We start from the raw sequence: 27,511 nt of genomic DNA on the forward strand, positions 1-27,511 counted from the left end.
TCTTTGCACCTGTTTGATATCTATTGGGCTTTAAGAGGCACAGTGTGGTGCAGTGATCTGGAATTGCTGGAGCATTTATCAATTAGTACTGGGTAATTTTTGTGATGATCTCTCCCAGACTTACGTTAATAAAACAGAAAAATAATTCTGTACAACTGTAAAGACATGTCTTGTTAAAGCTAGTGATGAGGAAAACTTTGTGTGCTGCTAAGTAAATAAGCAAGACTTCAGAGATTGTATGGTCCAAACACCAATCAACTGAACTGCTTGTGTACTGAAGACATGCACAGTCTGAAAGTGATTTTAACAGTCTGCCAATTCAAAATTGATAAAGCAATTTGACATGATTTGAGATATATAATGGATCAACACAGCCTTAAATTGGACCAGATTGGTATTTCCATTTTCTTCTTGTATATGTAAATTCTATTTAAACAATGTAAGACGCAGCAAAATAATTTAAATAATATATCAACACATCTGTAATATTCTCTTCACCATTGCTGAATCCTCACAGAGAGGTAGGACATCAGATTCTCAGGGAGACAGTCCTAACTTATCCATAGGATGAACACTGCTTTTGTGGCGTTTATTACCTCTAGATAATGGAACATTCTGTTTCTGCAGTTAGATAAATACTGCATGTTATGTTTCTGTAATTTATGTAAATTATAGTTACAGATAGTAATTACCGTGTTTAAACTTGCTGGGTCCCCAAATACTTGTAAGAACTACTAATAATTATTAGCTTATCTTTTTTTAATACCCTGGAGGCTACCACTAGCACCAGGCCATTTGTGAGCTGATAGGTTATTTACATTTTTGGATCTACAGCTTATCTAAAAAGAGATTGATAAAAGGGCCAGATTAAATTACCTGTCCCTGCAAGCATAAAAACTTCCTATTTTTAAGGTCAGTGTCTGCTTTCAGGGTGACATATGAACACCTACAGTTATGGGGATTGAAGGTAATTGGTATAAGTAGCTGGTGAATATATGTGTCTGTTAAACAACTACAGCACTAGTATACTTTTAACGAAGAAAAATTTTAGGCTTCTAATGTTCTGCTAGTTACTTGTAAAACTAAAATCTGGTATTTGCATTTCCTAGGCAAGAATGGTTATTTTCAGCAGGCGCTGTTCACTGCAGCGCATTCCTGGGAGCTGCCAAAGACAGGTCTCTGCTTTGGCTTTCGCATTGTCACATCCCTCTCGCACCGCAAGTTGTGAGCCTTACAGGGACAATAAATGTTAACCTTCTTGTTATAAATAAGAAGCTTGACTAGGCCAATATTCAAGCAGCAATCAATTTATTAATTAATATGGTAAAGTATGAGCAAAACAGTGCTGGGTACAGTGGGGGAAGTTTTCCCTCCAGCTGCACACCGATGGTTGAGGCTTACAGGTATTTATAGGGTTACTCGTAAGCTTTCTCAGCAGTTTCTATTCTCAATTTTTACGTCACAATTCTATACACTATTGTGAGTTAGTTTTCTCAGGATGTACCCCAGAAAGGAGTATCCCCAGATGGTGGGGTCTGACTTCCGAAAGAAGAAAGAGGTCTCCCAGCTGGTGCGGTCCAGACTCCAGATGTGTGTCCACCTTTTAATTGCAAAGACTATAAATCTCCTAACAGTGATGTGCAGCTTCCCTTGGTCAAAGCTATCAATCCTTGAGTTGATGTTCATCTTCCTTTCTCAAGCTGCTTTTTACTATTTTGCTAAGGTGTTGAGATAAGCATGTTTCCTTTACATATATTCTAAAGCTGTAGTTTCAAAGCTCCTTACTACAAGCAATATTCTAAAATTATACTTCAAAAGGTTACTATTGCAAAGCTGTTCAATGCCTAGCTGTGTGCAGAAAGTTCCTGTCAAATAGCAACATCCTTAAAGCTTTAATTCAGATGCTATAAAGGTTAATTGCGAACAAAGGATAGGTTTAAAGACCTTCTTCCATGCTTTACTCCCTCAGTTATTTCTTAGAATTTGTCTTTATAACTGTCCCATGATCAGTTTCCACACAATCACAAGTACACACGCTGCCTGTATGTACCTGACTCGAAACACAGCTTTGTATTTCACATTCTGGCCTCCAATATAAGTTATTTAGTGCTGTTCTCAGTATGCAACTATGAAAGAACCTGCTGAAATAAGATTTTTTTTGCCTGCCCTTCATAACCATGAATTTATTTTTATTCCTCAAAGGTGAAATGTTGTCATCTTGTCCGATGTCTTGGAAAAAACCTTTGAATCTGAGAGTAAGAATATGCGCTGGCACTCAGTGTAGTGATCTTGTTGTTAAAGTTCACAAAGAAGGCAGTGCCAGCCCTGGAGCCGAGCGCTCCAGGAGCCGAAATGCCGGGGGTGGTTCGTGCCCGAGGGCGGGCTCGCCGCGTTCCCCGCGCCCCGGCTGCAGGGCAGGAGCCTTGTGCGGGCTGCGGCCTTCTCGGGAGAGCGGCGTCCCCTCAGGGCAGCGCTCCGGCCCCGCTCCTCCTCGCCCGGACCCGGCGGAGGCGCCGCCGCTTGGCGGGAGGGCGGCGGTTCCCGAGCGGCGCCCCGGGGCGGAGCAGCGCGTCCCGAGCGGGACCGGTTGGCGGGAGCAGCGGGCTCCAAGCAGCGCCCCGGGGCGGAGCAGCGGGTCCCGAGCGGGGCCGGTTGGTGGGAGCAGCGGGTCCCGAGCGGGGCCGGTTGGTGGGAGCAGCGCGTCCCGAGCGGGACCGGTTGGCGGGAGCAGCGCGTCCCGAGCGGGGCCGGTTGGCGGGAGCAGCGGGCTCCAAGCAGCGCCCCGGGACGGGAGCAGCGGGCTCCCAGCGGGCTCCCAGCGGCCCCGCCCCGCCCCGCCCCATCGCGTGGGCACTGCCCGCGCCCCGGCCGCGCCCCTATTTATAACGTATGCCGCGAGCGGATTGGCTGGGCCGGGCTGGCCGCAGACCCGCCCCCCGTTCCGCCGCCATGTTGTGTGGTGGGGCGGGGGCGGCCCGGGGGCTGCCGTGAGGCGGGCGGAGGGCGAGTCGAGGCGGCGCGGGCGCTGCTGGCGCTGGGCAGGGGCGCTGTGCTGGGAAGAAGAGAAGGCGCCGGCTCGCTTCTGCGGAGGGAATGGCGGATGCCGTGATCCGCAGTGGCGGCGAGATGGAGCCGGAGCAGCATCAGCGGATGGAGAAGACCAGCGCGGGCGTCCTCGGAGCGGAGAGTAACAGAGCGGGAGCCGCTGAGGACATCACTCAAAATGGCGGACGCTCTGAGAGCGGTAGCGCTGGGGAGGCGCTGCTGGTGGCTGCTGTTGCTGCAGAGGACAAGGTCCCCACAAACCTCAGCATCAGTAGCAGCAGCCAGCGCAGGAGCAGCATCTCGACGGCAAATGAACAGCAGCAGCAGCAGCCGCCCAGCGGTGTGCTCGGGGGGCCGCCCCCTCTCCCTAAGCCCTCAGAAGACCAGCAGCCTTTTAGGAAGAACTTTCAGATCCCCAGGAAGAGCAGAGAAAAGAAAGGTTGTTCCTTCCCTTCCCCTCCCTTTTCTACCTCGCTCCCCTCTCCATTCGATTCATCAGGCAGCTCTCAGACACCTCACACGGCTGCATGCAAACCCTGCGGTGTGGAGGAGGCTCTGCTGGCTCGCACTCGCGAGGCTGCTGAGGAGCCGATTTTAGTGTCAGGATGTTACATTCTTTTCCTACCCCTCCTCTTTTCTTTCTCACTTTTATTTTGTCACGAGGATGAAACAAAACCGAAACAAAAGCTCGGCTTGAATTTCTGACCTCTGCTTTAAAAGGAGGAGAAGCTGGATGCGATCAGGGTGGGCTTGAGTTGATCTCAGCTCTGCTTCTGGAGGTGCATTGGCATGTGGAGAAGATGTTTCTTTGGGACACCGACATCAGCGAAGATGGTTCGCTTTTCTCTTTCCCGACCTCCTCCCTGCAGGAGAAGGGTGTAATCCTGGTTAGGATAGACTAAACAAACACAGCAGAGTTGTCCTTCATTGATGATACCCAGAAGACTATTCTTGTCTGGTGAAAGTTCTTTGCAGGGAGAAAGGGAGCATCCCACATTCTCGTGCCTTGCTTTGGAAGCGTTCTGCTTCCAAGTGTCCAGGGTTTGGTTTTTTTTTTGTTTCTGAGTAACTCTTCCTCTAAAAGCCTGTGGTATTTCTTGCTTTTCACAAGACTCCACTGGTTTCTGCTTAACTTTGTTTTTGTTAAGTGGAGTTGAAGACATGTCTGATTTCTTCCCTGAAATTTATCTTAGGTCTTGCCCTTTTTGCAATATGGAGTCAGTAACTTAGTCCATATCACAAAAATACTTGAGTAGGCTTCTTGTTCTTCAGAGAAGAGAGTAACATCTTAACTTCTTGAAATGTTTTCTTCTGTAAGGAAGAGACGAAGGTAGGTTTATTTCATTATCCAGTCTTTACTCTCCAGTAATAGACTAATTCCTTTTGGCAGTAATGACCCCTTTTTCTTCCTGGTCTTTCCCATTGCCACCCCACTCTGGGGTGATACTAGTCTGGCAGAGATTCATTGTAAAAAGAACTGGGTTGATTTGGAGGCTAAAAGTCTCTTAAAATTCATCTGACAGAAAAATACCTGGCTGTAACATGGGGCCTCATGAATAACTGAAGTGTCTTGTGGGTCACACCCAAGTGTGTTTACGTGTGAATACCTTTAAATGTGTTTCAGAAATGTTTCGTACTTAACCAACAGCTATTTGACGTTCCACTTTAACATTTGGTTCCAATGTGAATGAAAACCTGCAAAATACCTTCTCAGGTCATCTAATTCATCGTTTGCCTATGCCGAACTATCTGCAGTGTGCAGAAAGTTTTGGATTGTGTAGGTCAGACCTCAGGCTTCTGTGGCTTTAAGGTAGAAGAGGAAGCCATTCTTGACTTGCTAATGTCAAGGTCATTTGCCCCATTCTCACCTTTTTTACTTTCAGCCTGCAGAGAGGCTCCCAGGTATTTTCATCATTCTGGTAACTTAGAGCTTCCAAGCTCTCAGAGCAGACCCTACTCCATTCAGCCCACGGTGCTTGTGGGTTTACAGCTTCTGAGTGGTGTTCTCACGGCGTGGACTGCCAAACTGCAGTTTGAGGACAACTAAATTGCTGTTGGGATTTGTCATGTGAAAAATGATGCAATTCAGTCAGTTCTGGAACTGAACTGGAAGATCAGCCCTGGATCATCTGATGCCGTAGTGGCTCTTGCAGCATCCTTATTGCTAGTGTTTAAATACATCTTCTTAAAGTGCAAAATAATCTCAGTGACACCAGTTCCTCTCAGAAGAGCTCTCTTGGCTTGTTTCTATAGCCCACCATGAAGCAATACATATGGAAGCTTCCTTTATCATTCCTTGCCTTCTTTGCTCTGCTTTTTAAACCACCATGTCTTTCATGGACATACCATCCTGAGAGATAGCTGCTGCCTTGATTGTGAAGGCTTAGCTGCTGTGTGCAGAGTGTGTACAGGATCACTGTCGGAGGTGTTTGAGTTTGTTTGGAGGTGGGGTTTTTTTGCTGGATTTTAAAGTATTTTAAAACACCAAAATGTGTTTCAGCAACAATTTTTTGGTAGTGAAGAAATTAAGAATTGAATCTGGAAAGCACAAATGTACGAGAAAATTTAATCTTGAGCTTCCAAAATGTAAGAGAAATATCTTAGGAAATTTAGGCTTTAGGTGCTTATTTATCTTCTTCAGAATTTATCTTCCCTCTTGGAGACTTAAGTAGTGACTGAAAGTCAACAAGAAATCCTTTGTAATCTGAAGGAAAGATACCTCTTAACGACTGTGATCAGTTTGCACAGAGAATATTTCTGATTTTCTCATTCTTTTAGCTGGCATAGGAATTCAGGAAACAATGAAAGAAAGGTTGCCTGCAACGTTATTTTTTTAAGGTGTGCCTGCGTTTGTCTTCCTCCTTAGAAGTTCCTTGGAGGTTTGTTTTCTTAGTACATAGCGTTTAGCAATGGTGTTATGCTCTCTTGAGCAGCTTATCATTTGTCTTCAGGCCTGTCCTGGCCTCTTCTAATTCAGTTGTCTGATCTTCACAGGTTTCCAAGTTTGCTTGAAACTTGAGAGGTCCTTGATAGGATTAGGAAAGCAGATTTAAAGGATAAATCAATGTAAGAGCACTTTTAACTTGCTGAACTCTATGAGTGGTCCCCTCACCAAAGGATAATTCCACCAATGGTGCTGGCATTGCAGTAAGGCATTGCTTGTTGATTAAAGCTGGAGTTTATTTCTGGAGTCTGTCAAAGTAGCAAATGACTGCTGTTTCTCAGGCTGAGGGGGGGGAAAAAAGGTCTTGCTTTTACCCATGAAACTCTGCAGTACTTGCATGAAGGTCTAGGTTGTCCCTTTTTTAATTCATCATTCTGCCTTGTCTCTTGTCCCCTGATTTTCCCTTTCTTTGGTGGAGAACTCTGTCAGTCCCTGAACTTGGTAACTATTTAAGCCTGTTGAGAGCACAAGACATTTTGGGCTGAAAAAGTCCTAAAGGTAAAAGTGTCACAGTTCATTAACACCACAGATTTTTTATCTTAGTCTTAAAAAATGAATACTGAAAGAAATTGAGACTTAAAAGGGTGCTTCTCAATGGAGCTTTTGTAGCAGGAGCACTTGTGTGTGAAGAATGCTAGCACTCTGCCAACTTAGCTGATAGGAAAATCATTAATTCACTTATCTTCCCTTCAAACTTTGTTAAGAATTGCTCAAGGAGGATGACTCTGTCTTCACATTCTGATTTAAAGCACCAAACCCAGGAACTCCAGTCTCAGCTTTCTGAAGTTGAAACATCAGGCAGCTGTGAAAGAAAAGTAGAGCTTCTCAGGCATGACATACATGCAAACATCCAGTCTAGTCCCTGTCCCTTGACTAGTACTTACTAGCTAAACTCAATTTCCACCTAAAAATAATTACAAACGTTCCAGTGCCCTGGGTAGAAGCTGAACAAATGCAGTATTTATTTACTTACTTTTACCTATGCCAAACAAGCCAGCAAACCCCCAAACAATTGCCTTGTATTATAAGGATGCTGCAGGTTAGTCCTTACTTTAATTACTGTTTAATTAACACAGGACAGTAAAGGTGCAGCATATCCCCATCAGCTGTGTACAGCAAGCCTGGAAGATATGTATGTGTACATGGCTGCTCTTTGAAGTGATGGAGGACTGGGGATGAGCTCAGCAATTTCGTGGTTTGCCTGGGAGCACAGGCCTTGGTGACTGCTGTACAAGGTCTAGTTTAGTACTTCTCGGTTTTATTTTAGTTTTGTCTTGCGTCTGCACTCCTTCCTTGAAGTAAGGTACAGGCCCTGCTATGGTGACATTAACATTTTAGACCATCACTGTCCTCGAGCACCTCAGCTCAAGTGAATGAACTGAAAAGTATTGCCTGATTGCTCACCTCACTGGGATTGCTCACCTCACTGGGGTCGTGTTTCATGTTTTGATTGAGAACATGAGCTCTGCAGTGCCTCAAGTTCTGGAAGAAAAAACAGCAACAGTCTTTATAAAAAAAATCTTATTTTCTGTTTTCCATAATTTAATGATTAGGTGGGGCTTTTCCATAAACGTGTTGAGCACTAAGTGTATACTAGTTTATGCAGATTCTCCCTACCAGGAGAGCAGGGCAACTTGCTGGTTTAGGGCAGGTCTGTCTCACTCGCTCCCCAGAGCTTTCCACTCAGTAGATGTTTAAACACAAAGAGGAGCCTGGTTGACAATATTTGTGTGTATGATAGGACCTTAATTCATGTAATAATGTGCCTCTTCCTAAATTTGCATCTGGGAGAGTAGATGAGACATTCTGTATGCCTTGTGGTGGCTCTTTCTAGCTCGCCCTGCAGTGCTTTCCACTTGTTTGGGCTCCAGATGGAAGCGAGAGGCTCATTTGTACTGAGCTTATGTCCTGGGGGAAGGAGGGAGAAGGGATGAGGTACAGTAAACACTGGTGAGAAAACAGGAAATTCGGTCCGGCAGCTGGCACAGATAACCTTTTGCCTGAACTGGTCGTTTGAGGAGCTGGCACTGTGTGAACCCCAGATCTGACAGGGAGTTAGTGTTGTAGTGTCCGAGGGACATTTGGGGCTGGGGTGCTTTCCCAGAGCTTGTGTACCTGCAGCAGGCTTGTTTTCCTTTCTATTCATAAGCATTTATCTCTTCAGCACAAGAGCATTCAGTCCCAGTAATACTAAGCTGGGAATTCCATTCACTCTCGATTCTGTCTCCTCCCATATTGCTGTCAGCTTTTGAAGAGTGCAGGTGTAGTTACTGAAAAGGATGTTACATAAGTATGGTTTCTAAATCACTTTCATAATTTCCGCTCTTAAAAAATCACTTTCTCATTGTTGGTGGTGTTGGAATCCTTGTTTGAGTGGTGTTGCTTTCTAAAGTGTGCAGATTTTACTAAATAACACAGAACAGTTTGGTTTTCATGAGGAACATTTGTTTTGTATTGAGGCTTATGCAGTAAATATTTTCTGCAAATGAGGGAAAGATTGTCTAAATCTACTGCCATATTATTTAATGAAATTGGAGGATATACTCTGAAGATAGAATTGAATTTAATTTGTTGTTAGAGTAATGGTGGGTTGCTTTTTTGTTGTTTTTGTCTTTGTTTTGTTGGGTTTTTTGGTGAGATTAGTACTATTGTTGTTCCTAGCTGTTGTAACTACAGTAAAAATTGTGCACTTTCGGTGGGTGTTTTGGAAGTTACTCCGAGGATAAAAACCACTTCTTGTGTTGTGCTCGTTCCGTTCCCCCAGAGATGTTATTTTCCGGGCCACTACCCTCAAACCCTGCGCTGCCCTCCTCTGCTGCCCCACTCCGGGCTTGCTCCTCTGATCAGTTTGTCACCTTGGCACCCAAACACAGTTAAGAAGCTCAGGGACATGGCTGCTTCCCTGTGGGAATTTGGGTAAAGGTTTGCCCAGGAGGCAATTTGTACAGCAGCACATGAAGGGCTTTCCTTCTAAAGCAGGTGTAGTAATGAATAACATCATCAGGCATGAGTACAGGCAGTGGGGTCCTGGTATTTTTAATAATAGGAGCTTATTTGTATTCTTTAAATAGGATTGGATTTCTTCATATTTAGCTTAATTGCCATGAGCAAACAAACACAAAGCCTCATAATAGTTCTGAAGTGGGGCCAAGCTATGAAACTCTTGTCGAGGTTTTTATTAGGACAATTTGTTCCTGCTTCTTAATTAAAGAAGTTAATTAGTAAATTAAAGTTCTGAAAGTTTAATTACAGTGTTTTGCAGTACATATTAGATGTTTTTCAAGAGGTAAATTCAGACTTGAGGTACTTCCCTTACAAACTTCTGAGAATTAGTAGCTGTTCAAGAGCAATATTAAAAAAACATCATTGTGATTTTTAAAAGATGCTGTCATTCTAGGAAATTTTAAGATAAAACTTTCTCAAGTCCATATTTGCCAAGTATTTTAGGTTTTTTGTGTTTGAAATCAAATCACAAACCATTTATCTTCATGCATAAAACTGTCAGTGAACTGGAATATTTTGTATGTTTTCACATGTATATTGGAGCTAATTATTTTCTTTCTTCTCTTTTATAGCACTCTTTCAGCCAGTACTTCCAGGTTCTCGAGAATTCGGGGATATTATAACGATTCTGCATTCCTCCTACTTGGATCCAAATTCAGTGTCCAATTTTAAATACAGGAAAGCCAGCTTAGTTCATAGTGAGCTGTTGGAAAAGGAAGTGAGTATATTTGTGCCTTCTGCTTCTCAATAAGGTACCAGTCAAATGACAGTGTTCTTCTCAATCCAGAGGCAGAGACCTGAGGATTGGTTTCCGTTGTGTAGTTGTTCTTTAATTGCAAACTCACATCCCCAGAAATAAAACCAGCTATTTTTCAGGCAAGTTATTAGTTTTAAACTCTTGCCTGCCAGATACTTCAAGAAGACTAAAAGAAAAATTGCATTTGGTACCACTTAAGTCTGTGTGTTTTTAGCTTTCAGAAATTTTCTTAATTTTTATTGAGGTATTTTAATAACACAGAAAGCTGTTTTAATGTCTTCTTTACAGGGCTGATGTTTCCTGTGAAAATTAAGATTAGAATATATGCCTGGTAGAAGTTTCCATAATATCTATAGTTTTTTTGTTTTCCAAGAAGTACTTTAATTGACGTTAATTACTGATGTGGTAATTGGAGCACCTTGGTTGAAGCCCCTCTGTTGTGCCTAATGTGGTGTCTCTTAAATCCAGCCTTGGCTTGTTCTTGTCACTCTGAAATGAAGTTCTCATTCCCAGTGCCAAAAAGCTTCACATCTGAAGTATTGAATGTATAATTCGTGTGCTGTGATTATCATCTTGAAGTTATGAAGTAAACTGAAGCATTTCTGCTATTACATTAATTATTCATGGTTACAGCTGAGAAATATTGGTAAAAAACACCTCAGCAGCAGTGAGGTGCATCTGCAAAAATATTTGCACAGTGTAAGAGATCTATCTCTTAAAAAGAGAAAAAGTCTTCCTTCTGGAGTTTCAGAGATGATATGGGAGGCATTGGGCTGGATGGTTCTAGCCAGTTCTGCTACAAAGATCAAACTAATGTGTTACTGCCCAGGTTTGTTTGAAGAGTGTCTCTTAAAAAACCAAATACTTGGGCAGATTAAGCCAATTAGATTTCCCACAGGTGTAATGTTTTGGAAATCTAATTATAGCATCCAGTGATTTAATTTGGATTATCTTTTGATTATTTTTGTACACTTGGATCTGCTAACATAGATGGAGCCTTAAAACACTGACACTTGAGTGTGCCAGCAGCAGTGTGTGTAGCTGTGTTGAGACCTTTGTGTGTGAACAGTTCACAGAAAAACGCAGGCAGCTGAAGGACGAGGGGCGCCTGGAGAAGGAGCTCTCGGAAAGCTACGCCTTCCTCATGGTGGATCGGTGCCAGGTGAGCAGCGAGCCCTGCAGGGGCAACGCTTTCTTCAGCACTTAGGAGCTTCTGGGGCTTTGGGTTTGTTCAGAATGCCTTTATTAACACAGTCTTAAAGTTACTTTTGCAAAATTCACCACTGGAAGGTGTAGAAGGATGGGAAAGTGATCTGTCACCATTTAAATCCTCTATTTCCTGATACTTAAGGTACTCCATTTGCATGACTCCATATTTTCTCTGGTTTAGGCTCTATTTTATAAATAAAAGGATAGATTTTCTGAATGACATGTGAGTTTTTATTTGGTTTGTGTTTTGTGGTTTTTTGTTTTTTTTTTATTGAGGAGGACTATTTTGTGCTTTCATTGCATTTGGGTTTTGGTGTTTTTTTCTTCTTTTTTTGCACCAACAAGGTAACCCATAATATTAGAAAATGGACATAGTCTTCTCTGTCTCTTCTTTGATCATATACTTTAATCAAAGTGATGGAAAGGTAATTTCTGTGCTTTGTCTGCTATTATAGAGTTGGGATTTCTTAAGCATGCAATCATTTGACAGGTATACTTCTCTTTTAAATATTAAAATTTTCTGTATTAAAGGCAAGTAATATTCATAAAGAGTGTTTAAGGTATAGGGAGGGTGTGGTTTTTTAAGATACAGGTGAGTCTATGTAGCTGTTCCATATCAGAGTTCAACTTACACAGTTTAATAGTTTTATGGAGAATTCAGACTAGTCTTGCCTCTGTTTGTAAGGGTTGGGGTTTTGTTTAAATCTCAATTTATGTTCTGTAATTGTAATTTCTCACTGTTTGTTCTGTCCATATCCTGGCTTTCTTAGCAGACTTGCTTAAAAAACTGTCTGTTCTCTTTAGATCCCGAGCATGTGTGAAAAGGGGCTGCAGGTTGGCCACTCCAAAATCACAATTCTCGGCAGCCCTTCCATGGGTAATTATCTTTTGATTAGAAGTGCTGGTTATTCAGTAGCAGTTGGCAGATAATGTGATGCAGTTTTATGAACTTTCAGTCTTTTTTGTATCACTAACTGCAGCAATATCACAGCAAGATGTTTTTAGCAAAGGAAGTAGACATTAGAACATTATTTCATAGTTCTGTTTTTGAGTAGTTCAGTTAAATTCCTTTTCCAGAGGGAACACCTAATTCTTATTTGGCTTGAAGTCAAACCAGTATCCCATGTCTTTCCAGTAAACCTGGGGGGCCAAAGAGCTAATGCAGTGTGTGGCTGGCTGCCTCTGTGTTTGTTTGTAGGTGTGTGCATTCAGAGATACCTCATGGACACAGTAGCTCAGCTCAGTTTTGATGTAGATAGAACTAAAATTCTTGACTCCACAAATCCAAGAAGAGCATAGATAAATTGGAGACTTAGAAGAGTCACAAGGTGTTAAAGAGTTTTGAGAGTGCAAGACAGTAAGTTCCTTTTGCAAAGCTTTTCAAATAGAAAATTAGGAGCTAATTTTGTCCTGTGTGAGAGGAACGTGGTACAGAGGTATCATGAATATTGAAGGCAGACAATATGAGTGAATGTAGATGTAAATATTGAAAGCAGAAATAGGTGCGAGGTGGAGAAGAACAAAGCTTAATGAGCATATGGTTTTTTACTGTGTAGCTGGTAAAGGATCTGGAGCAATTTGCTCAAGCAGTTAAATACAGACTTGGAATGAGAGGAACCTAAGCCAAATGCATGCTTTTTAGAGTATCTGAATTCAGATACAGTTCTTTGATGTGAGGTAGTCAGCCAGACCAACAGATGACAGTGTGTGTTTGAGGCTGTAAAATCTTTGAAATGACTAAGTGCGGGAAAGCACTAAGTTATTTTACCTTTGTGCTTGAGTGTCAATTGTATCTTTATTCTTTTGTGTGCATTGAGCTTTAATCCCATGTAATGCTTTTTAAACCTCTAATAATGTTTTAACATTCAGCATAATGTATTTTTGGTTTATTTTTATACTCTTCTCAGGTGTATATCTCTCCAAGTATGCTGATTTATTGCAGCCTAATCCTCTAGAATCTGGAGTAACTGGAGATGTGATTGTTTTTAAAATAATAAAGGTAATTTTATCTTGCTATTCTTGAAGGATTATGTTGCTTACTGGTAACACACAGGTGGTTTTAAACTAACTTACTTTTAATTTGTGCAATCATCTGTGTATAGAGAAACTACACCTCTACTAGATTTAAAATCCAGTACTGATACTAAACTTAAATGAAGCATAATAAATTGTTATAGAAGGCAAAAATATGTTGGGGTTTTTTTGAAAGTATGAAAATAATGTACTTCCAGAAGTGGCTTTCTTAATGGCTTGTTTTATTTTCTCTGCTCGTATTTCTTCGGTACTTGAAGCAGTTTGTCAGTTTCCAGGACAAAGCACATGCTTTGTCTTCTGCTTTATTCCAGGGAAAAATGAAAAGCATATATGACCACATTGGTAAGAAGGCAATGGAATCAACTGTCAAGAGCGTGTTGGATCCCACCCCAAAGCACGAGTGTCATGTTTCAAAGAATGCAGTTAAAGTCACCTCCTTGTTTGCTTACCGAGCCTACGAGCTCACTCAGGTAAAGCTGGGCCTGTGTTACCTTCTTACATAAAACCTTCAGAAACAGAACTTCTGAAGGATGGAGAGAAAACCACTGAAGTTACAACAGACCCTGAGCTTCCCTGGGAAGCTGCAGCTGGGTGTGTGTAGTAGTCCACAGGTGGCTGCATTAGAAATCCCAGAACAGCATGGCAGCCTCTGCTGCTCCCACGGTGTGATCCTGAGCCTCAGGCGAAGAGCTCCCTCAGATTACGGTGGAGATGGAATGGGAAGGAACTGGGGAATGTACATGGGACTCGAATGGAGGCTGGAAGAGAGGACTTAATGTGGGGAGTTTGAAGTGTAAAAGTACAGCTGGTTTGTGGTCATGAAGTGGGAGTCCTAAAAGGGAAAATGCTGGCTAGGAAAGAATAGCTTTTTTTTTTTTTTTTTTTTTCTTATTCCCCTTTCCGGATTCTCAGATTTGGAGATGATGAGGGAAGACAGAATGAAATCAGTTCCAAGCATTTATGTTCCTCCAGGTGTTCTATCTCTAACTGCAACAATCTGTTGCAGTTAGATTATTCCGCCAAGTCTGCAGATTTCAGGATCCTTGCTTGAAAGCATTCTCTTCAGTATTAACAGCTTCTTTTGTCTTCTGTAAATCACTGGGCTGGACACTGAATCAGATGGCTAAAAATTGAATGAATTTTTAAATTTCTCATTGCAAATTTGCCTAAATTAACATTTTGTATTGTTGATTGAGCTAAGGATAGACTCTAAAACTCGTTGCAATATTTACTTTCCTCTGATTTTTTTGTTTTTTGGTTAATTAATCCCTTCTCTCACCAAAAATACTTTCAAGTAAATGTTGCATTTCAATAGTGTTTTATTCTTGATTCACTCTTGAAGGTACTGTCCATATATAAGTGGTTAATAAAGGAGGGAGAAGATAAAAAAGCTACCTTAATTTATTGTATTCTCTAGTATGTATGAGAGGAGCATTTAACAACTTCTTTATTTTAAATACCAGCATTAAAAGAAATTAATGATTGCTCCAGGCTTCTGATTTAACATTGTCTCTTCTTTTTCCCAGTACTACTTTTATGAATATAGCTTTGATGAGATCAGACGAAGACCAAGACATGTTTGTCCTTATGCTGTTGTTTCATTTACTTATAAAGATGACATGGTACAAGGACCAAAATTTGTGCCCCCATCAAGGTAAGCTAGGAAATGAGTTGTGGAAAATCTGCATGTAGCATGAAAAATTCATAGCTCTTGGCTGTAGCTTATAATTTATTTAAATGAACAGTGCTGAAGTGAATGAATGTGTCACAGGAACTTAGTATAATAAATACTTCTAATGCAAAGCAAGCGGTGCCACAATTTGTTTCATGCAGTAGGATGGCCCCTGTGGGAAGCAGTTTTGCTGCTCTTCCCACCTGCTTGCCTTTTGCCTGGGTGGAATCCACAAATAGTGAGGGGTTTTACCTATCTGAGGAAATCTGTGGACATAAAAACTTTCACAGCATTATCTTTCTTTGTGCTCTAAAATAATATTCTGTATATTTTGTCTCTGAACCCTTCACTGGGGTCTGCTCGTGGAGAGAATATGTCGATGGCCAGTTGATCACAGATCCACTGGCCATTTCATAGTACAGTCCTCAGGTGTGGGGGCTGTACTATGAAAAGCTAAAAGCAGTTATCAAGGTATCTAAAATAGTACAAGATGCTGCAGCAGTGATAGATTGAGGTTAGAGAGGTTAGAATTACCAGTCTTCCTATTTTTTAGACTGATAAACTATTCTTAATGTAAAATTCAGTGTTCAGAATTCTGTTCAGCCTAGTCATTCTGTCTCTCTTCTTTTGTTTAGAGCAAGCACCTTCCACACAGATAGAAGTACAGGTAAGAATTTTTTTGTTTTATCATACAGACAGGGAAGGTTTTGATGGTTTTCCCCCATAGTTTTATGTTTGACCAGTTTAGTTATGCTGAGTATATACCTGAATTTTAATCCTGAGCCATGCTGGTTGCTGATACTGAATGATGGAACAGACACCTTAATGTGTATCTTCTTTTATCAGAATGAAGCACAAGTGAACAAAATCAATAATCTGTTTTCCTTCCTTTGCTACTTAGAGTGTAGTAAGAACTGATCTTCAGTTCTTGAATCTCCTGTTCAATCTCACTTCAAATAATATGATTCCCTGTCATGCTTTGTTTTGAACCTCATTCAAGCGAAGTTAGTATGTATGAAAGTGGTTGACAGTTAAGGTAAGGAAAGAAGATATAATTCCTCAGAAATTACCATTAAGGTTGTGCTTATACTGGCAGCTGTAGGTAACAAACCAACCTCCCTTTCTCTGCTCAGAGCAGATCAACACATAACAGGGTTGATAACATCCTTTCTGTTGCCTTTTAACATTATTGTCTGGTATTAGTGTGAAATTTCCCTATACTGATTTTGGAGATTCAGCAGCCTTTTATTTCAGTCACAGCTGGCAAGTGGTTTCACTTAGTCTTTCTTTCTCCATTGTAATTTAGAGAAACCTAATGTTACATTGTGGAGGGGACAGCTTTGGAATAAAGGCAAACTTGTGTGCCACGTTTCCCTAAAATCAGCATCACGACTTTTCCTTCCATGCAAGCTGTGAGTATTGCCATTTAGACAGTAAGCTTAAAATACTGCTCTGTTAAAACCCTTTTCAGTAGAGACTGGTGAGTTTTGGATATATTCAGATGAAAATCTGAAATGCTGACTAAGTGCCTTAAATACATCAAACAAGACTCGAGTCATGTGTGTCCAGAATTTTCTCGAGTTCGGGCACACAACTGTCAACATCTCTTTGCTGTTTGGTGTTCTGTTGTTTGTGGGTTTGTTGGGCTTTTCAATTCAAGTGACACACACTCCTCTGCAGGAGGAGAGAGTCCAAAGAAATTATTCATGGCTGGCTCATGAGATAGTCCAAAGAAATTATTCTCAAGGGCATGTATTTACTGGTTCTTATTTTATCAGTGAGTGTGGGAATATAGAAGGTAAAAAAACAGGTCTTTATTTTTTATCTCCCTCCCACCCTTCTTCTCCAGTCCTGAGAAGCTTGAGGTTGAAAAAGTTGTAAGCATTGATCAGTTGAAGAAAAAAATTTCACCAGCATTGTTCTTGAAAGAAACTTACCAAGAAGGAAAAGAAGGTAAATTGTTCTCATTTAATTTATTTAAATTCAGAATATTCAGGTTTTCTGAATTAAAAATCTGTTTCTTTTTTCCTTACACTCTCTTTCTCCCCTTGTATCCTGTCAGTGTGGAAGAGTGGCGTGTACTGTAGCCTGTATGAAGTTGTGGAGAAGTCCCGTTCTGGGAGTCACTTAGAGGGTTTACTTCAAAAACTAGAGAAAGAGAAACTTGTGAGTGCAACAGATTTGACTATTCCTATTTTTAAAAATAATTTTACTAGTTAGTAGTTTCAGGCATACTACAAGATCCACAGTCTCACTGGAATTCTTTAGCTGGCATACTCTTAAGTATCAAGGCACTTCTCTGCCCAAGACAGAATTATCTTACAGTCAAGAAGAGTATTCATAGTGAGCAAATGTCTTTGAAGCAGTTTGCTCTTTTTGCTTGAAAACAGGTCCTTGTGAAACCACTTGTGGACAGAGGATTTCTTTTGCTTCTTTCTCCTTGGCACATGATGTCCCCTTATGGTAAGCATCCTCTGGGTTTGTGTTTGGGTTGGGTTTGTTTCGGTTTCTTTAGGGGGGTGGGTTTTTGAGTACTAGATTGACTTTGGGTGGTCCTCTCTTTTTTAACTGTTTTTATTTTTTTTGTTCTAGACCACCAGACTGGACGGTCCCGTGTGCTTCATGCATTGTTTCTGTTCCCAGAGTCTAGAGGTGTAATTAACTCAGGTAGGTTTGCTCACTGCTGTGTGCAGGTTTATTTAAACAGGTGATACTCTGATGAAGATTTTGTAGTATTCAGTCAGTGTGAACTAAGTAACAGTTTGTATTGGTTATGGTCATGGTGTTAGTGTTCAGAAATATTTGTTTCTTCACAAAAGCAAATACTGCATGTTGTAGGTTCATTTGTTCACATTGAGAAAGTAAAACTTGTTGAAATTTCTTGATATAGCATCCCTGGCTTCTGAATTACTTTTTCATGGTCATTCCAAACTGTGTTCCACCCAACACACAGAGTATTGCTAACCTACTCATCATTTATTTATAGCTTCATGGTTTGATTTTAATTGTGGATTCCCTTTTCTCCTTTTGGCAGCACAAAAAAGTGTTTCATATGGAACACAGAAAAATTCAAATACCACGGTTCTGCACGAGAAAAAGGAAATCGTTCCAGACTTCACAAAGTTGGTTCAGTCTCTGTATTATGCTTTAATCCGGTCCCGTAAATGCAGCGGTGTAGATATCAATGTTGTCGTGGAAAAGAACATGCATGAGTACTTCAGAAATCTCTACAGTGACCCTGGAAGAGGTAGAGAATTTATATTTCATGAGTACTCAACACGGCTGGATGACAAAAGATTTCTGCACCCTGCCCCAAGATACAAAGGCCACATTGACCCGTGCTTGCAGAGCTATATTTTCGGTGGGGATGCCTATCAGCTCCCTGTTTCCAGAGCTAAGGAACTGCTGGATAGAAATCGGAAGCCTCAGCGCTTCAGCCCCATCTCAGATTATGAAGTTACAGAAGACTACTCTGACTTTGCCAAGGCAAAATGCAGGAAAAGAATACGTCCCAAACATGAAGCCACTGCTGTCAAAAAAAAAGAGCCTCATTTTGGAGACGATGATACTGAAAAACTCAAGGAACTTATTAACTTGATCCAGTCTAGGAAGAAAAATGTAGGTGGAGATTCTGATTCTGAAGACCCCAGAATTAGGAGTGGTCTGAAAAGAAAGCTGGAAAAACAATCTGAAAATTCACAGAAATACCTAAAAATGAGTGACTCTTCAGAGAATATTAGTCAGTGCGAAGGTAAGAAAGTCTTTAGAGTTGTTCTTTAAACATTGTTATTCAGAGCATATTTAACACTTAATCATTATAGATTATCTTTTTGCACGCTGTGGCAATTTAATGCATGATGGTTCATTTAAACATTGGCCTGAGATCTGTCAATAGAGATAAACTTTATTTTTTCCAGGTTTCCACTTTTTAGGAGACAAGTTCAGGGGAATTTTCCTGGAAGTTGCTTTTGTTTAGCCTCTTTGGAAAGAAAGCAGACTTCCAAAGAGTTTACTTGCTTGTGGAGTGTCCAAAGACTTTCTAATATAGAACACTTGGACTTGATATTGCCTTTTGTAGAGTTTGACTTTGCTGTTACTCTTTGTGTCCACTACCCTATTTCATACCTGAGAAGTTTAGATTGAAGGGAAGAAGCATAGTTCAGTTTTGAAATAGCCAGTAATGTGTGAAGTGGGACAAAGGAAACAACCTAATAGGATTGAATAATTCTCTAGATGAAATTATCTACATCCAAACCTCAGAGAAGTATCACAGATGCCTTCTGACTTAAGGTCTGCCAGAAAAAACCTTTGATTTCTGTTTCCCTGACCATTTTCTCAAGGCAGTTAGAGAAGCCTCCTGCAAAAGGGGGAAATAGGAACAGGGTGACACGGAGAAGAGGGGATTTCCATCAAGCACCAGCCACTCTCCTGTATGTGAATTGCTGGAAGATGAAGTGACTGATCTTAGTTGTCCTTAGTTGTCCTCTTGAGGGGACAGAAGATACTGACTGACATGTAGGGATGAAGGAGGCAAAGGCTGGACTTTATGGCTGGGATTCCTGCTTGGAATTCTGTGAACCTTCGAAGATCTTTTGATGCTGGTTAATGATGTAGAATATGTGATGAAAGCATGTCTCCATTTTTGTTAAAAATAAGTGTGTGTACATACAAACTGATGCTAAAGATTGAGACTGTGGGTGCGTTTGCGGGGGGATCTGGTTTTGTTTTCTTTTTAAGACTGAGTAATGGCTTCCTTCTCCCCTCCTCACCCTCTTCTAAGGGGGCAGAACCTTGGATTCACCACACTATGTGTTCTCAAGGAATTCTGACCACGGTGGCCACGAGGGTGACTTCAGGCAGGCGGATGTGTCCGACGCTGCTGCCGACACGGAGGGGCTCATCAAGGCGCTGCTGGAGACGCTGGCCTCTGCCGGCCACTGGGACACGGAGGGGCTCATCAAAGCGCTGCTGGAGGCGCTGGCCTCTGCTGGCCACTGGGACACGGAGGGGCTCATCAAGGCACTGCTGGAGATGCTGGCCTCTGCTGGCCACTGGGACTCGGCGCTGGCACAGTCTGTCACTCAGGCCTTAGCATTAGGCACTGAGGAAATTGAAGAGGATGTGAGAGAAAAATATGAGTATGAATCCATTCCAGCTCAGGACAGAGATGGTCGTGAGCTTCCTCACGCTGCTCAGGCTGACAATGTTACCTTCAAGGACCCGCAGAGCCCGGCCCTGCTGGAAACTGACGTGCCGTGCCTGCCCTACCCTGTGGATGTCAGTCTGCAGCTCCCACCCAACGAAGCACCCCTTGAGCACACACTACATTTACAAGTAAGTGAAACTGCCAAGATGCTGACAGTGAAAGTGCTATTTTCATAAATATGAGACTGAATGAAAAAACATTCTGTTTTTTAACAGAGGCAAACACAGATATGTGCTAACTCTTCTGTGAAGCTTTTCTGTTTGGAGGAACATAGGTGGAAATTTTCTCCACTCTTAAGTGTGTGTCCATGGTTCTTTGTTCTTTCTGTAATGGAAAAGGAGCAGAGTTGAAGAATTCTGAGCATTTCACTGCATGCTCAGCTCTCTTCGTGTGCCTTCTTGGAGCAGTGCTGTGTATGAGTTCCTTGTGCTTAGGGATCACAGTGCCCCAGCTCCTTACCCTACGAGAGTGATTGTTCCATGATCTCGGTAACTGGCACTTCCACACAAAGTCCAGTTTCTAAGTCATAGAGCAGGAATGAGTTTGTCCTACCTGTAATCTCTATGCTGTTTTGCTTCTACCTATCTGGCTTTTTTAAGGGCCCAATACTAGTTGTAGACAGTGCCTCAGCAACTTCATTATTTAAATTAAAATTATTTAAACTACGTTATTTGAAGTGCCTCATGGCTTTAGTCAGGTATCAAGACAACAGCCTGGAAAGAGCAAGGGAGCAGCCAGTTCCCCCCTCCCTTTCCCTGTGGCACCCCCAGCTTCCATGCTGTAAGACCAGTGCTCAGCCCTGCATTAGTAATGAGAGAGCAGAGAAGTTCCTCGTGGAAATGTTTCCAGGTTTGACTGCATTAGATTGACAGCAGAATTGCCAGTGTGCTGGTGAACTCACTTCTTTCTGTCAACTGCTCAGAATGTAAAAACTTAATAGTGAGCAAAAGCCAAATAAGTTGTTTTGAGGTGAGCATTGTGCTTGGTTTTCAGGAAGCAAGCACTGGGAGTGCCTTTGAAGACTGCAGTCACTGTCCTAGTGCACCTATAGAACATGGCTATCTCAGGCAACATCTCTGCTCAAATAATCTAGGGGAAGTTGGAATGCACTGGAAACTTATCCCAATTACAGGTAAGATGGATTTTAACTCCTCTGTTCCTACAAGAAGTGAATGAAAACATATTCTAAAGGTTTGTACCTGGATTCATACATCCATTCTTGGATCTTATGTTGGTACACAAGCACATCCATAGCCTGTGCAGTTGTTTCTTGTATTTGATTAATGCAGAAATCTGCTGGATGAAAACAGATACTGGTTGATAATATTGGTTTGGCCTCATATTAACACAAATTAGAAATGTGAATGTTTTAAAAACAAACAAAACCTATAGTTTTGAGTATGGGCGGTGAAGAAACTGAGCTGGGTTTATGAGGGTCTTTCAGCACTCCTTGCAGCACCACTGAAGCTGTGTCAATCAGACTGATATCCTCCCCTTTCAAGAAAAAAAACTTGTTTTCACTATTGCAAGATCAGGTGCAGCTTGCAGTCCAGCTCCACGAGGTCAGTTGTGTCTAAACTTTTGAAAAGTGAGGATTTTAACTTAGTAGCAAATGAAAATACTTGAATCATATGTTGCCCAGCTTGATTTCTAATTTAATTTTTAATTTGTAATGGAGGTATCCTGTTGTGCTTATTCTACATTATCTCTTAGAAAACTACTTGTGTTCTGCTTTTTCAGTCTTAGGAGCTGTTAAATGTACTCAGCAGACTGTAACACTTGAGGATTGGGATTGAAGTTGGTTGTTGGGCAAGGCATAACAGTAATGCTGTTTTCAGGCTGGGATTTGGAGGTTTTGGTGTATCAGCTGTGTGTGACTTTAACACATGAGATGATGGTGATGGTCATGATGAACTCTTCTTCTGTAGGTCTGAAATCACCAGAAGAGCCACTGGAATATTTGCCACCAACGGATGCACTTCCTAATGACCCCCGGGTAGTAAATAGACAGAGAAATTCTGATTATCAATTGCCATGCTCTCCATTTTCAGACACACAGAAGGGGACAGCAGAAGATGGACATTACACAGGACAAGTGGAGAAACTTGAAGATCAGTATGAGCTAACAGATCAACCTTTTACAGCTAATCATTCCATTAGTGCAGTAATAGAGACAACACTGTTAGAAGAATATAAGCTCTTTGCAAGAAATATTCAAGAAATTTTGCAGCAAAAAAACATTCCTTATGTCAGTGACATGTCCACACCAGTCCTTTCTGCCCAGGAGAGGATAATGAGACTTTCTGAGCACATCTGTTTGCAGGCATCAGAGATTTCTGTCCAAGAATACATCGAGAGCCTGAATGAGAAGCTGGACAGCGTCATTTTGGCTTCTTCATGCGTGAAGCAGACTCCCCCAGTTCACTGTGGTCCTGAAGCACTGGAGGTGCTGAGCAGCACTGCCCCCGGGCCCGTGTGCAGGGACAGCGGCACGGCTCCGGAGCCGCCCTGCCCTGACCTGGGGCAGGAGCTGCGCTCTCGTCAGCAGCCTGCAGCAAGCCTGCCCCTGGGGAAGGAGAAAACCAGTCACGGGAATGCCAAACCAGAGGATCAGACTTCTTCTGGTGGGGATCTCAGGGAACCACCGGAAAAGACTCAGAAGTCCCCTAAGAACTTGAACATTTCAAATCAACCAGCTTTTTGTAATTTAATAAGCAAGTTAAAACCTGAATTATTTACTGGCTTGGTCCAAATAATGGAAAATGTACAGAAAAACAGTCTCAAATTTTATATTCATCAAAAGGAGGAAAGTGTTCTCTGCAGAGAAATCAAGGTAAAGCAGTTTCAGTTCAGCCTCTCTCTAGTGTCAGAACAGAGTGTCTTTCAAATCCACTTGTATGAAACCGGACTCGGTTTCAGTGTGAAAGTGAGTTGTGAAAATAGGCTGTCCTGTCCCCTTCCTTCACTGAGCTTTTGTGCTAGTCTTGCTTATATTTAGCTTTTACGTAAGTCTTTTTCTTTGAGCTGGAAAACAGAACAGGCTGTAGGTTGGTCCTTTCTGAAGATCCTGCCAGGGGGTGGGCTTACAGAAAAAAAGGTGATAAGTGAAGAAATGTGATAGCTACCATTTTAGAAAGAATGTATGCAAAGTCACTCTGTGTGCCTTTGGGGTTTTTTCTCTTCCCCCCTAATTAATACTAGAGAGAACTTTGAGAAATCACTGTGTGTGTAAGATGACAGTTGTGAACTTCTGGCCTTCCTTGAAAACTGGGGCAGTTTGATACTGTCATTTGGTTGTCTGTGTGTGATTTGATAAGAATGACTGAGTTGCTGAAACAGCTGCTCTGTGTTGCTGCATCCTTTTGATTAATTCGTGGGAAAGATAAAGCAGCCAGTCCCTCTGGGATTCACTGAAGTGGAAAACCTCCTTGCTCTGGGTGTCGTCTGGGCATTGTTTTTACCAAACTACCTATTGACTTTTTCCTTGTCTCCTCTCTCTGTGGTGGCAGGAATATCTTAGAAATTTAGGGAACACAGAGTGCCATCCAGAGGAGTTCCTTAAAAGAGGAGATAATTCAGATAAACTGTTGATCATTATTCAAAATGAAGACATTGCCAGTCTCATCCATAAGGTACGTCCCACGTAAGTAACTGTGAGCTACAGAAACCTGTTGGCAATAGTGAGAGGAGCTCATTTGGAGCAAGGCTGCTTTCTTCTAACAGCACAGCATTCAGCAGTACCCTGTGTTTAGCTGCTGTTTGAAGAAACAAAATGGTTGTAGTAAAAATGGTCTTGTCGCAGCATTTACTCCTAACTTCCTCCACCACCGTGCCGTAGGCTAATGCAGATTTATTGTTAGTAGTTGTAAAGCTGTGCAGAGGCCTGAGTAGTTCTGGTTCTGTGATGCTGTAACAGGAGGTGAAGGCAGCTTTCAGATGACCTGAGCTATTCCTGACAGCTTAAGGCCCTGTGCTGGACAGAAAGTAAAATTATTCGAAGTGCTCAACGTCCATTTACCTTATTCCTGTAATGCCCCTGAGAGAGCACCTCCCTAGGCAAGAGGAGAAACAGTCATTTTTTGAAAATGTGTTTGGAAGTTTGGTGCCTGGCATTAGTAGGTAGGAGAGTTGTGTAATTCTTTTTTCTGTGTGACCTGTGGTTACACCTCTGATTTCAAATGTTTTTCAACAGATCCCTGGCCTGGTGACTCTGAAGAAGTTCCCCTGTGTCAGCTTTGCAGGGGTCGACAGTTTGAATGATGTGAAAAATCGCACTTACCATGACCTGTTTGTGTCTGGGGGTTTTGTTGTGTCAGATGAATCTGTCCTTAACCCAGAGTCCATCACTACAGGTAGGTGTGATCCTTCTGGAAGCTTTACAACTAAAATCCTGACATTTCATTATGTGGGAGGTCCCATACTCACCACTGTGAAGGACCAGGTCTTACAATTTTTGTGATGTTCTTTGAGAACTTCAGCTAATTCAGTCTCTTTCTCAGCCCAGTGCTGTTCTTGAGGAGCGCATGAACAGGGAGGTTTTGTCTTCAGTTTGTTTTACATTGTGTAGTTATGTCTGTGCAGCCTTTTATTCCTTACTGCTCCATCCACAAATATGCTATATATACACTTCTTCTTCATTTGAAATGGAATAGTTAATGAAGTTACAATTTTTTGAAATATTTTAGCAAGGTGGAGCGTGTATGCTGAGGTCAGCTTTTCAATACCACTGCTGGGCACCCGAGGTACAGAAAGGCAGCTCAGTTTTATGATGCTGCTGTTGGCCAGTCTGCATGGAATAAAACTTTGGAGTGAGTGACTGCTGTTTGTAATTGTGTGACTGTACAGTGATGAAAACAGGAAGCAGCTTTCTGTATACACTGGAGCAGTATTTTCAGTCTACATACCACAAAATTTAACTTTTATTCAATATCTCTATAACAGATAAACTACAACAGTTCCTAACATTTCTGGAGGATCTCAATACCCCAGATGGGAAATGGCAATGGAAAGTCCACTGCAAAATACAAAAAAAACTGAAAGAGCTGGGGAGGTAAGTAAGGTTCTATAATACCAGCTGTTCAAATGCTTCAGCTTTCATTATGCCATCCAAAACACTTCAATAGAACTTACTCTTATGTTTGTCTGTTACTATTTACTTAAATTGTTGCTAATAGTGAGCTTTCCCCCACTGCAGGATGAATGCCAATGCCCTGAACCTGCTCACCCTTCTGAACACCTATCAAAAGAAGAACTTGGTTGAGATTCTGTCTTACCATAACTGTGATTCTCAGACTCGAAATGCTCCAGAACTTGACTGTCTCATCAGGCTTCAAGCTCAAAACATCCAACAGAGACACGTTGTCTTCCTAACAGGTAAACCCCGCATTTGTGAATACCTCTGCCCCTTTTTTGATAGTAAGTGCTAAATATTAATACAAACTCTTCTTGTATGTATTTAGAAAAGAATCTGAAAACGCTCTCGAGTTACGCTGATAATGGCATAGTGGTTGCTGCTGTTGATGACTTTATGCATAACTTTAAAAGTCTCGTTGAGTTTCACAACTCTGTCACTGAGCAGAACCACCTTGCTCCCTGCAGTTCTGGCCAAAGACAATCAGGTGAGGTCTAAGACACTTCAACTTTCCTTTCTAAACTGCATGTGTGGGGTGGAGGTGCTGGGACAGTGTGCCTTGACTCTGGTCAACAGCCACTGCAGCTGGCAAGGAAAACCCAACTCTCAAGCTACTCTTCTGTTTGAAATGATGGAGGAAATGCAGTGGGGATGGAGCACTGAGACCTTAAACACAGAACTACAGGCTAACATGGTAGTTGAGGTACTAGATGGGGCATCTGTTTTCAGAAAAAGGATAAACTTGTCACTACCTGCTTTATCTACTGAGAGTAGATAAACTGTGCTGAGATGTCAGTAATTGTACTTCTTTAATTGTCTGATCAAATACTCACCTGCTGTGTAACTTTAGATGCTGTTTTGACATTGTCCCCTTTGGAGCTGGGAGTTGGGATTTCCCAGCACTAAGTATGAGCACGGTGTGCAGAAGCTTTTAGCACCAAGTAACTGGACACTCCCACAGAGGGTTAAGTGTGTGTGTTGAGTAAGTGAACACGAGTGGCAGAAGACCAAGACTTAAAGTGCTGTTGGACTGGCAGACCTGAAGTGTAACGCTGTGAGTAGTGTATGGCCTTTTTAACCAAAGTTTCTATTTCAATAGAATAGAACTTTCTCTCTCTTTTAATGTAGTTCTTGTAGAAAAGGATGAGAAGGATGAGGAGGACATGTCTCTGGATTCAGGGGATGAATTGTCAGAAATAGAAATCTGCAGTGGTGCCTCTAAGTATGATACTCATGTGGAAGCTTTGCAGACAGAGGCCAAGGGCCCACATGGAGTAGATGCTAAAGAAGGCTGCTTATCAGTTACAGAGTTACCTCCTGAAGCACAAGCTGGCCTTGGGGAAAAGACTTACAGAACTGACTTGGAAGAGAAGCAGACAGTTACTGCAGCTTCTGCAACACGCTCTGCTGAAGGAGAAAAACACAATGCGGTTGAACAAACTCCTTTCAGTAACTTCCAGGTTTATAGCAGACAATTAAACATGTTCCATCAATTCAGCCACTTTAATGTCCTCACTCATCAGACTTTTCTGGGAACAACATACCCAATTTCTCCTGCAAATCAAAACCAAGAAGGGAGCAATTATTTTCTATCTGCCTACAATCAGAGCATGGATTCAGAAAAGTCATCATCACCTGGTGGCTGGGATAGCTGCTGTGATTCTTCCAGGCCATATTCAGAACAGAAATGAACTCTTTAAGTCTCTTTTTCTAAGTTGCTGTGGACTTCTCTGTTTCTAAAATGTTGGATTAATGATTTCTATTTTATTCTGGAACAAAATGTTTCTTGTTCTTGTTATCTCAGATGTTTTCATGTTCTATTTAAATCCCTGGTGGCCTGTCCCTGTTGGAACCATCTGAAAATTGAAATAAATACATATATTTTTTAACGTTTACTGTACTTGAATTACCTTGTTTGTTGGCACTTTTAAGTTTCTACATTTGTATTTGACCTGTGACCTAAGCTTCACTTTGAGGTCTGTTTAATGTAAAGCTGAATGTTTGCCTAAAATATGTGAAAGAGCCAGTTGTTTGTTTTTTTTTTCTTAACCACAAGAGTATCCGAGTCATGTTTCTTTACATAAATATTAAAATTAATGTATTTATTTGACATGGACACAAATTTTGTACAATGTTTTTACATAGCTCTAAGGCAGTGTACTTATTTTCATGACTAAATACTGGATTTTGGCTAAATACCTCAATTAGAGTAACCAATGGTGCAGTTCCATTACAAAAAAAAAATCAATAAAACTCTTAATGCACAAGGGACTTGCTCACACATTGCTTTGCCTGTGGTTTTTACATTGTTTGCAAAGTGCTTGAGGGACAGCCAAGCTTGGTTTCATGCACAGCAGTTATCTGTGTGTCTCACTTGGTGCTCTGTGCCACTGCAGCACCAGCAGTGTCCTCCCAGCTTTTATCTGGCCGCTGTGATTACTGTAATGAGAGAAGGACAAACCTTAATTTAATGACTGTGGGAATTCAGTTTGCATCAGAAAAACCTCAAT

The 27,511-nt window shown here is 41.7% G+C and overlaps 1 protein-coding gene across 5 annotated transcripts; it reads left to right on the forward strand.

Annotated features, from left to right (window-relative positions):
* Positions 1 to 2,942: 2,942 nt before the first annotated feature.
* Positions 2,943 to 27,270, forward strand: TASOR (transcription activation suppressor). Of its 5 annotated transcripts, none has more exons than XM_038149089.1 (23): positions 2,943 to 3,484; positions 9,565 to 9,710; positions 10,819 to 10,911; positions 11,763 to 11,835; positions 12,866 to 12,957; positions 13,304 to 13,462; positions 14,519 to 14,646; positions 15,300 to 15,331; positions 15,971 to 16,076; positions 16,514 to 16,617; positions 16,727 to 16,830; positions 17,055 to 17,127; positions 17,257 to 17,331; positions 17,699 to 18,415; positions 19,445 to 19,998; positions 20,864 to 21,002; positions 21,799 to 22,703; positions 23,380 to 23,502; positions 24,063 to 24,222; positions 24,812 to 24,920; positions 25,065 to 25,243; positions 25,330 to 25,488; positions 26,130 to 27,270. In XM_038149089.1, the coding sequence occupies exons 1-23, from the start codon at positions 3,094 to 3,096 to the stop codon at positions 26,690 to 26,692; spliced, it is 5,184 nt and encodes a 1,727-aa protein (XP_038005017.1). In that variant the 5' UTR covers positions 2,943 to 3,093; the 3' UTR covers positions 26,693 to 27,270. The 5 variants fall into 5 exon arrangements, with proteins under 5 accessions (XP_038005017.1, XP_038005019.1, XP_038005018.1 ...); XM_038149091.1 differs by having other exon boundaries at positions 26,304 to 27,270; XM_038149090.1 differs by having other exon boundaries at positions 21,922 to 22,703.
* The last annotated feature ends 241 nt before the right edge of the window (positions 27,271 to 27,511 follow it).

Source organism: Motacilla alba, chromosome 12 (genome assembly GCF_015832195.1).
Source record: "Motacilla alba alba isolate MOTALB_02 chromosome 12, Motacilla_alba_V1.0_pri, whole genome shotgun sequence".
NCBI classification, from domain to species: domain Eukaryota; kingdom Metazoa; phylum Chordata; class Aves; order Passeriformes; family Motacillidae; genus Motacilla; species Motacilla alba.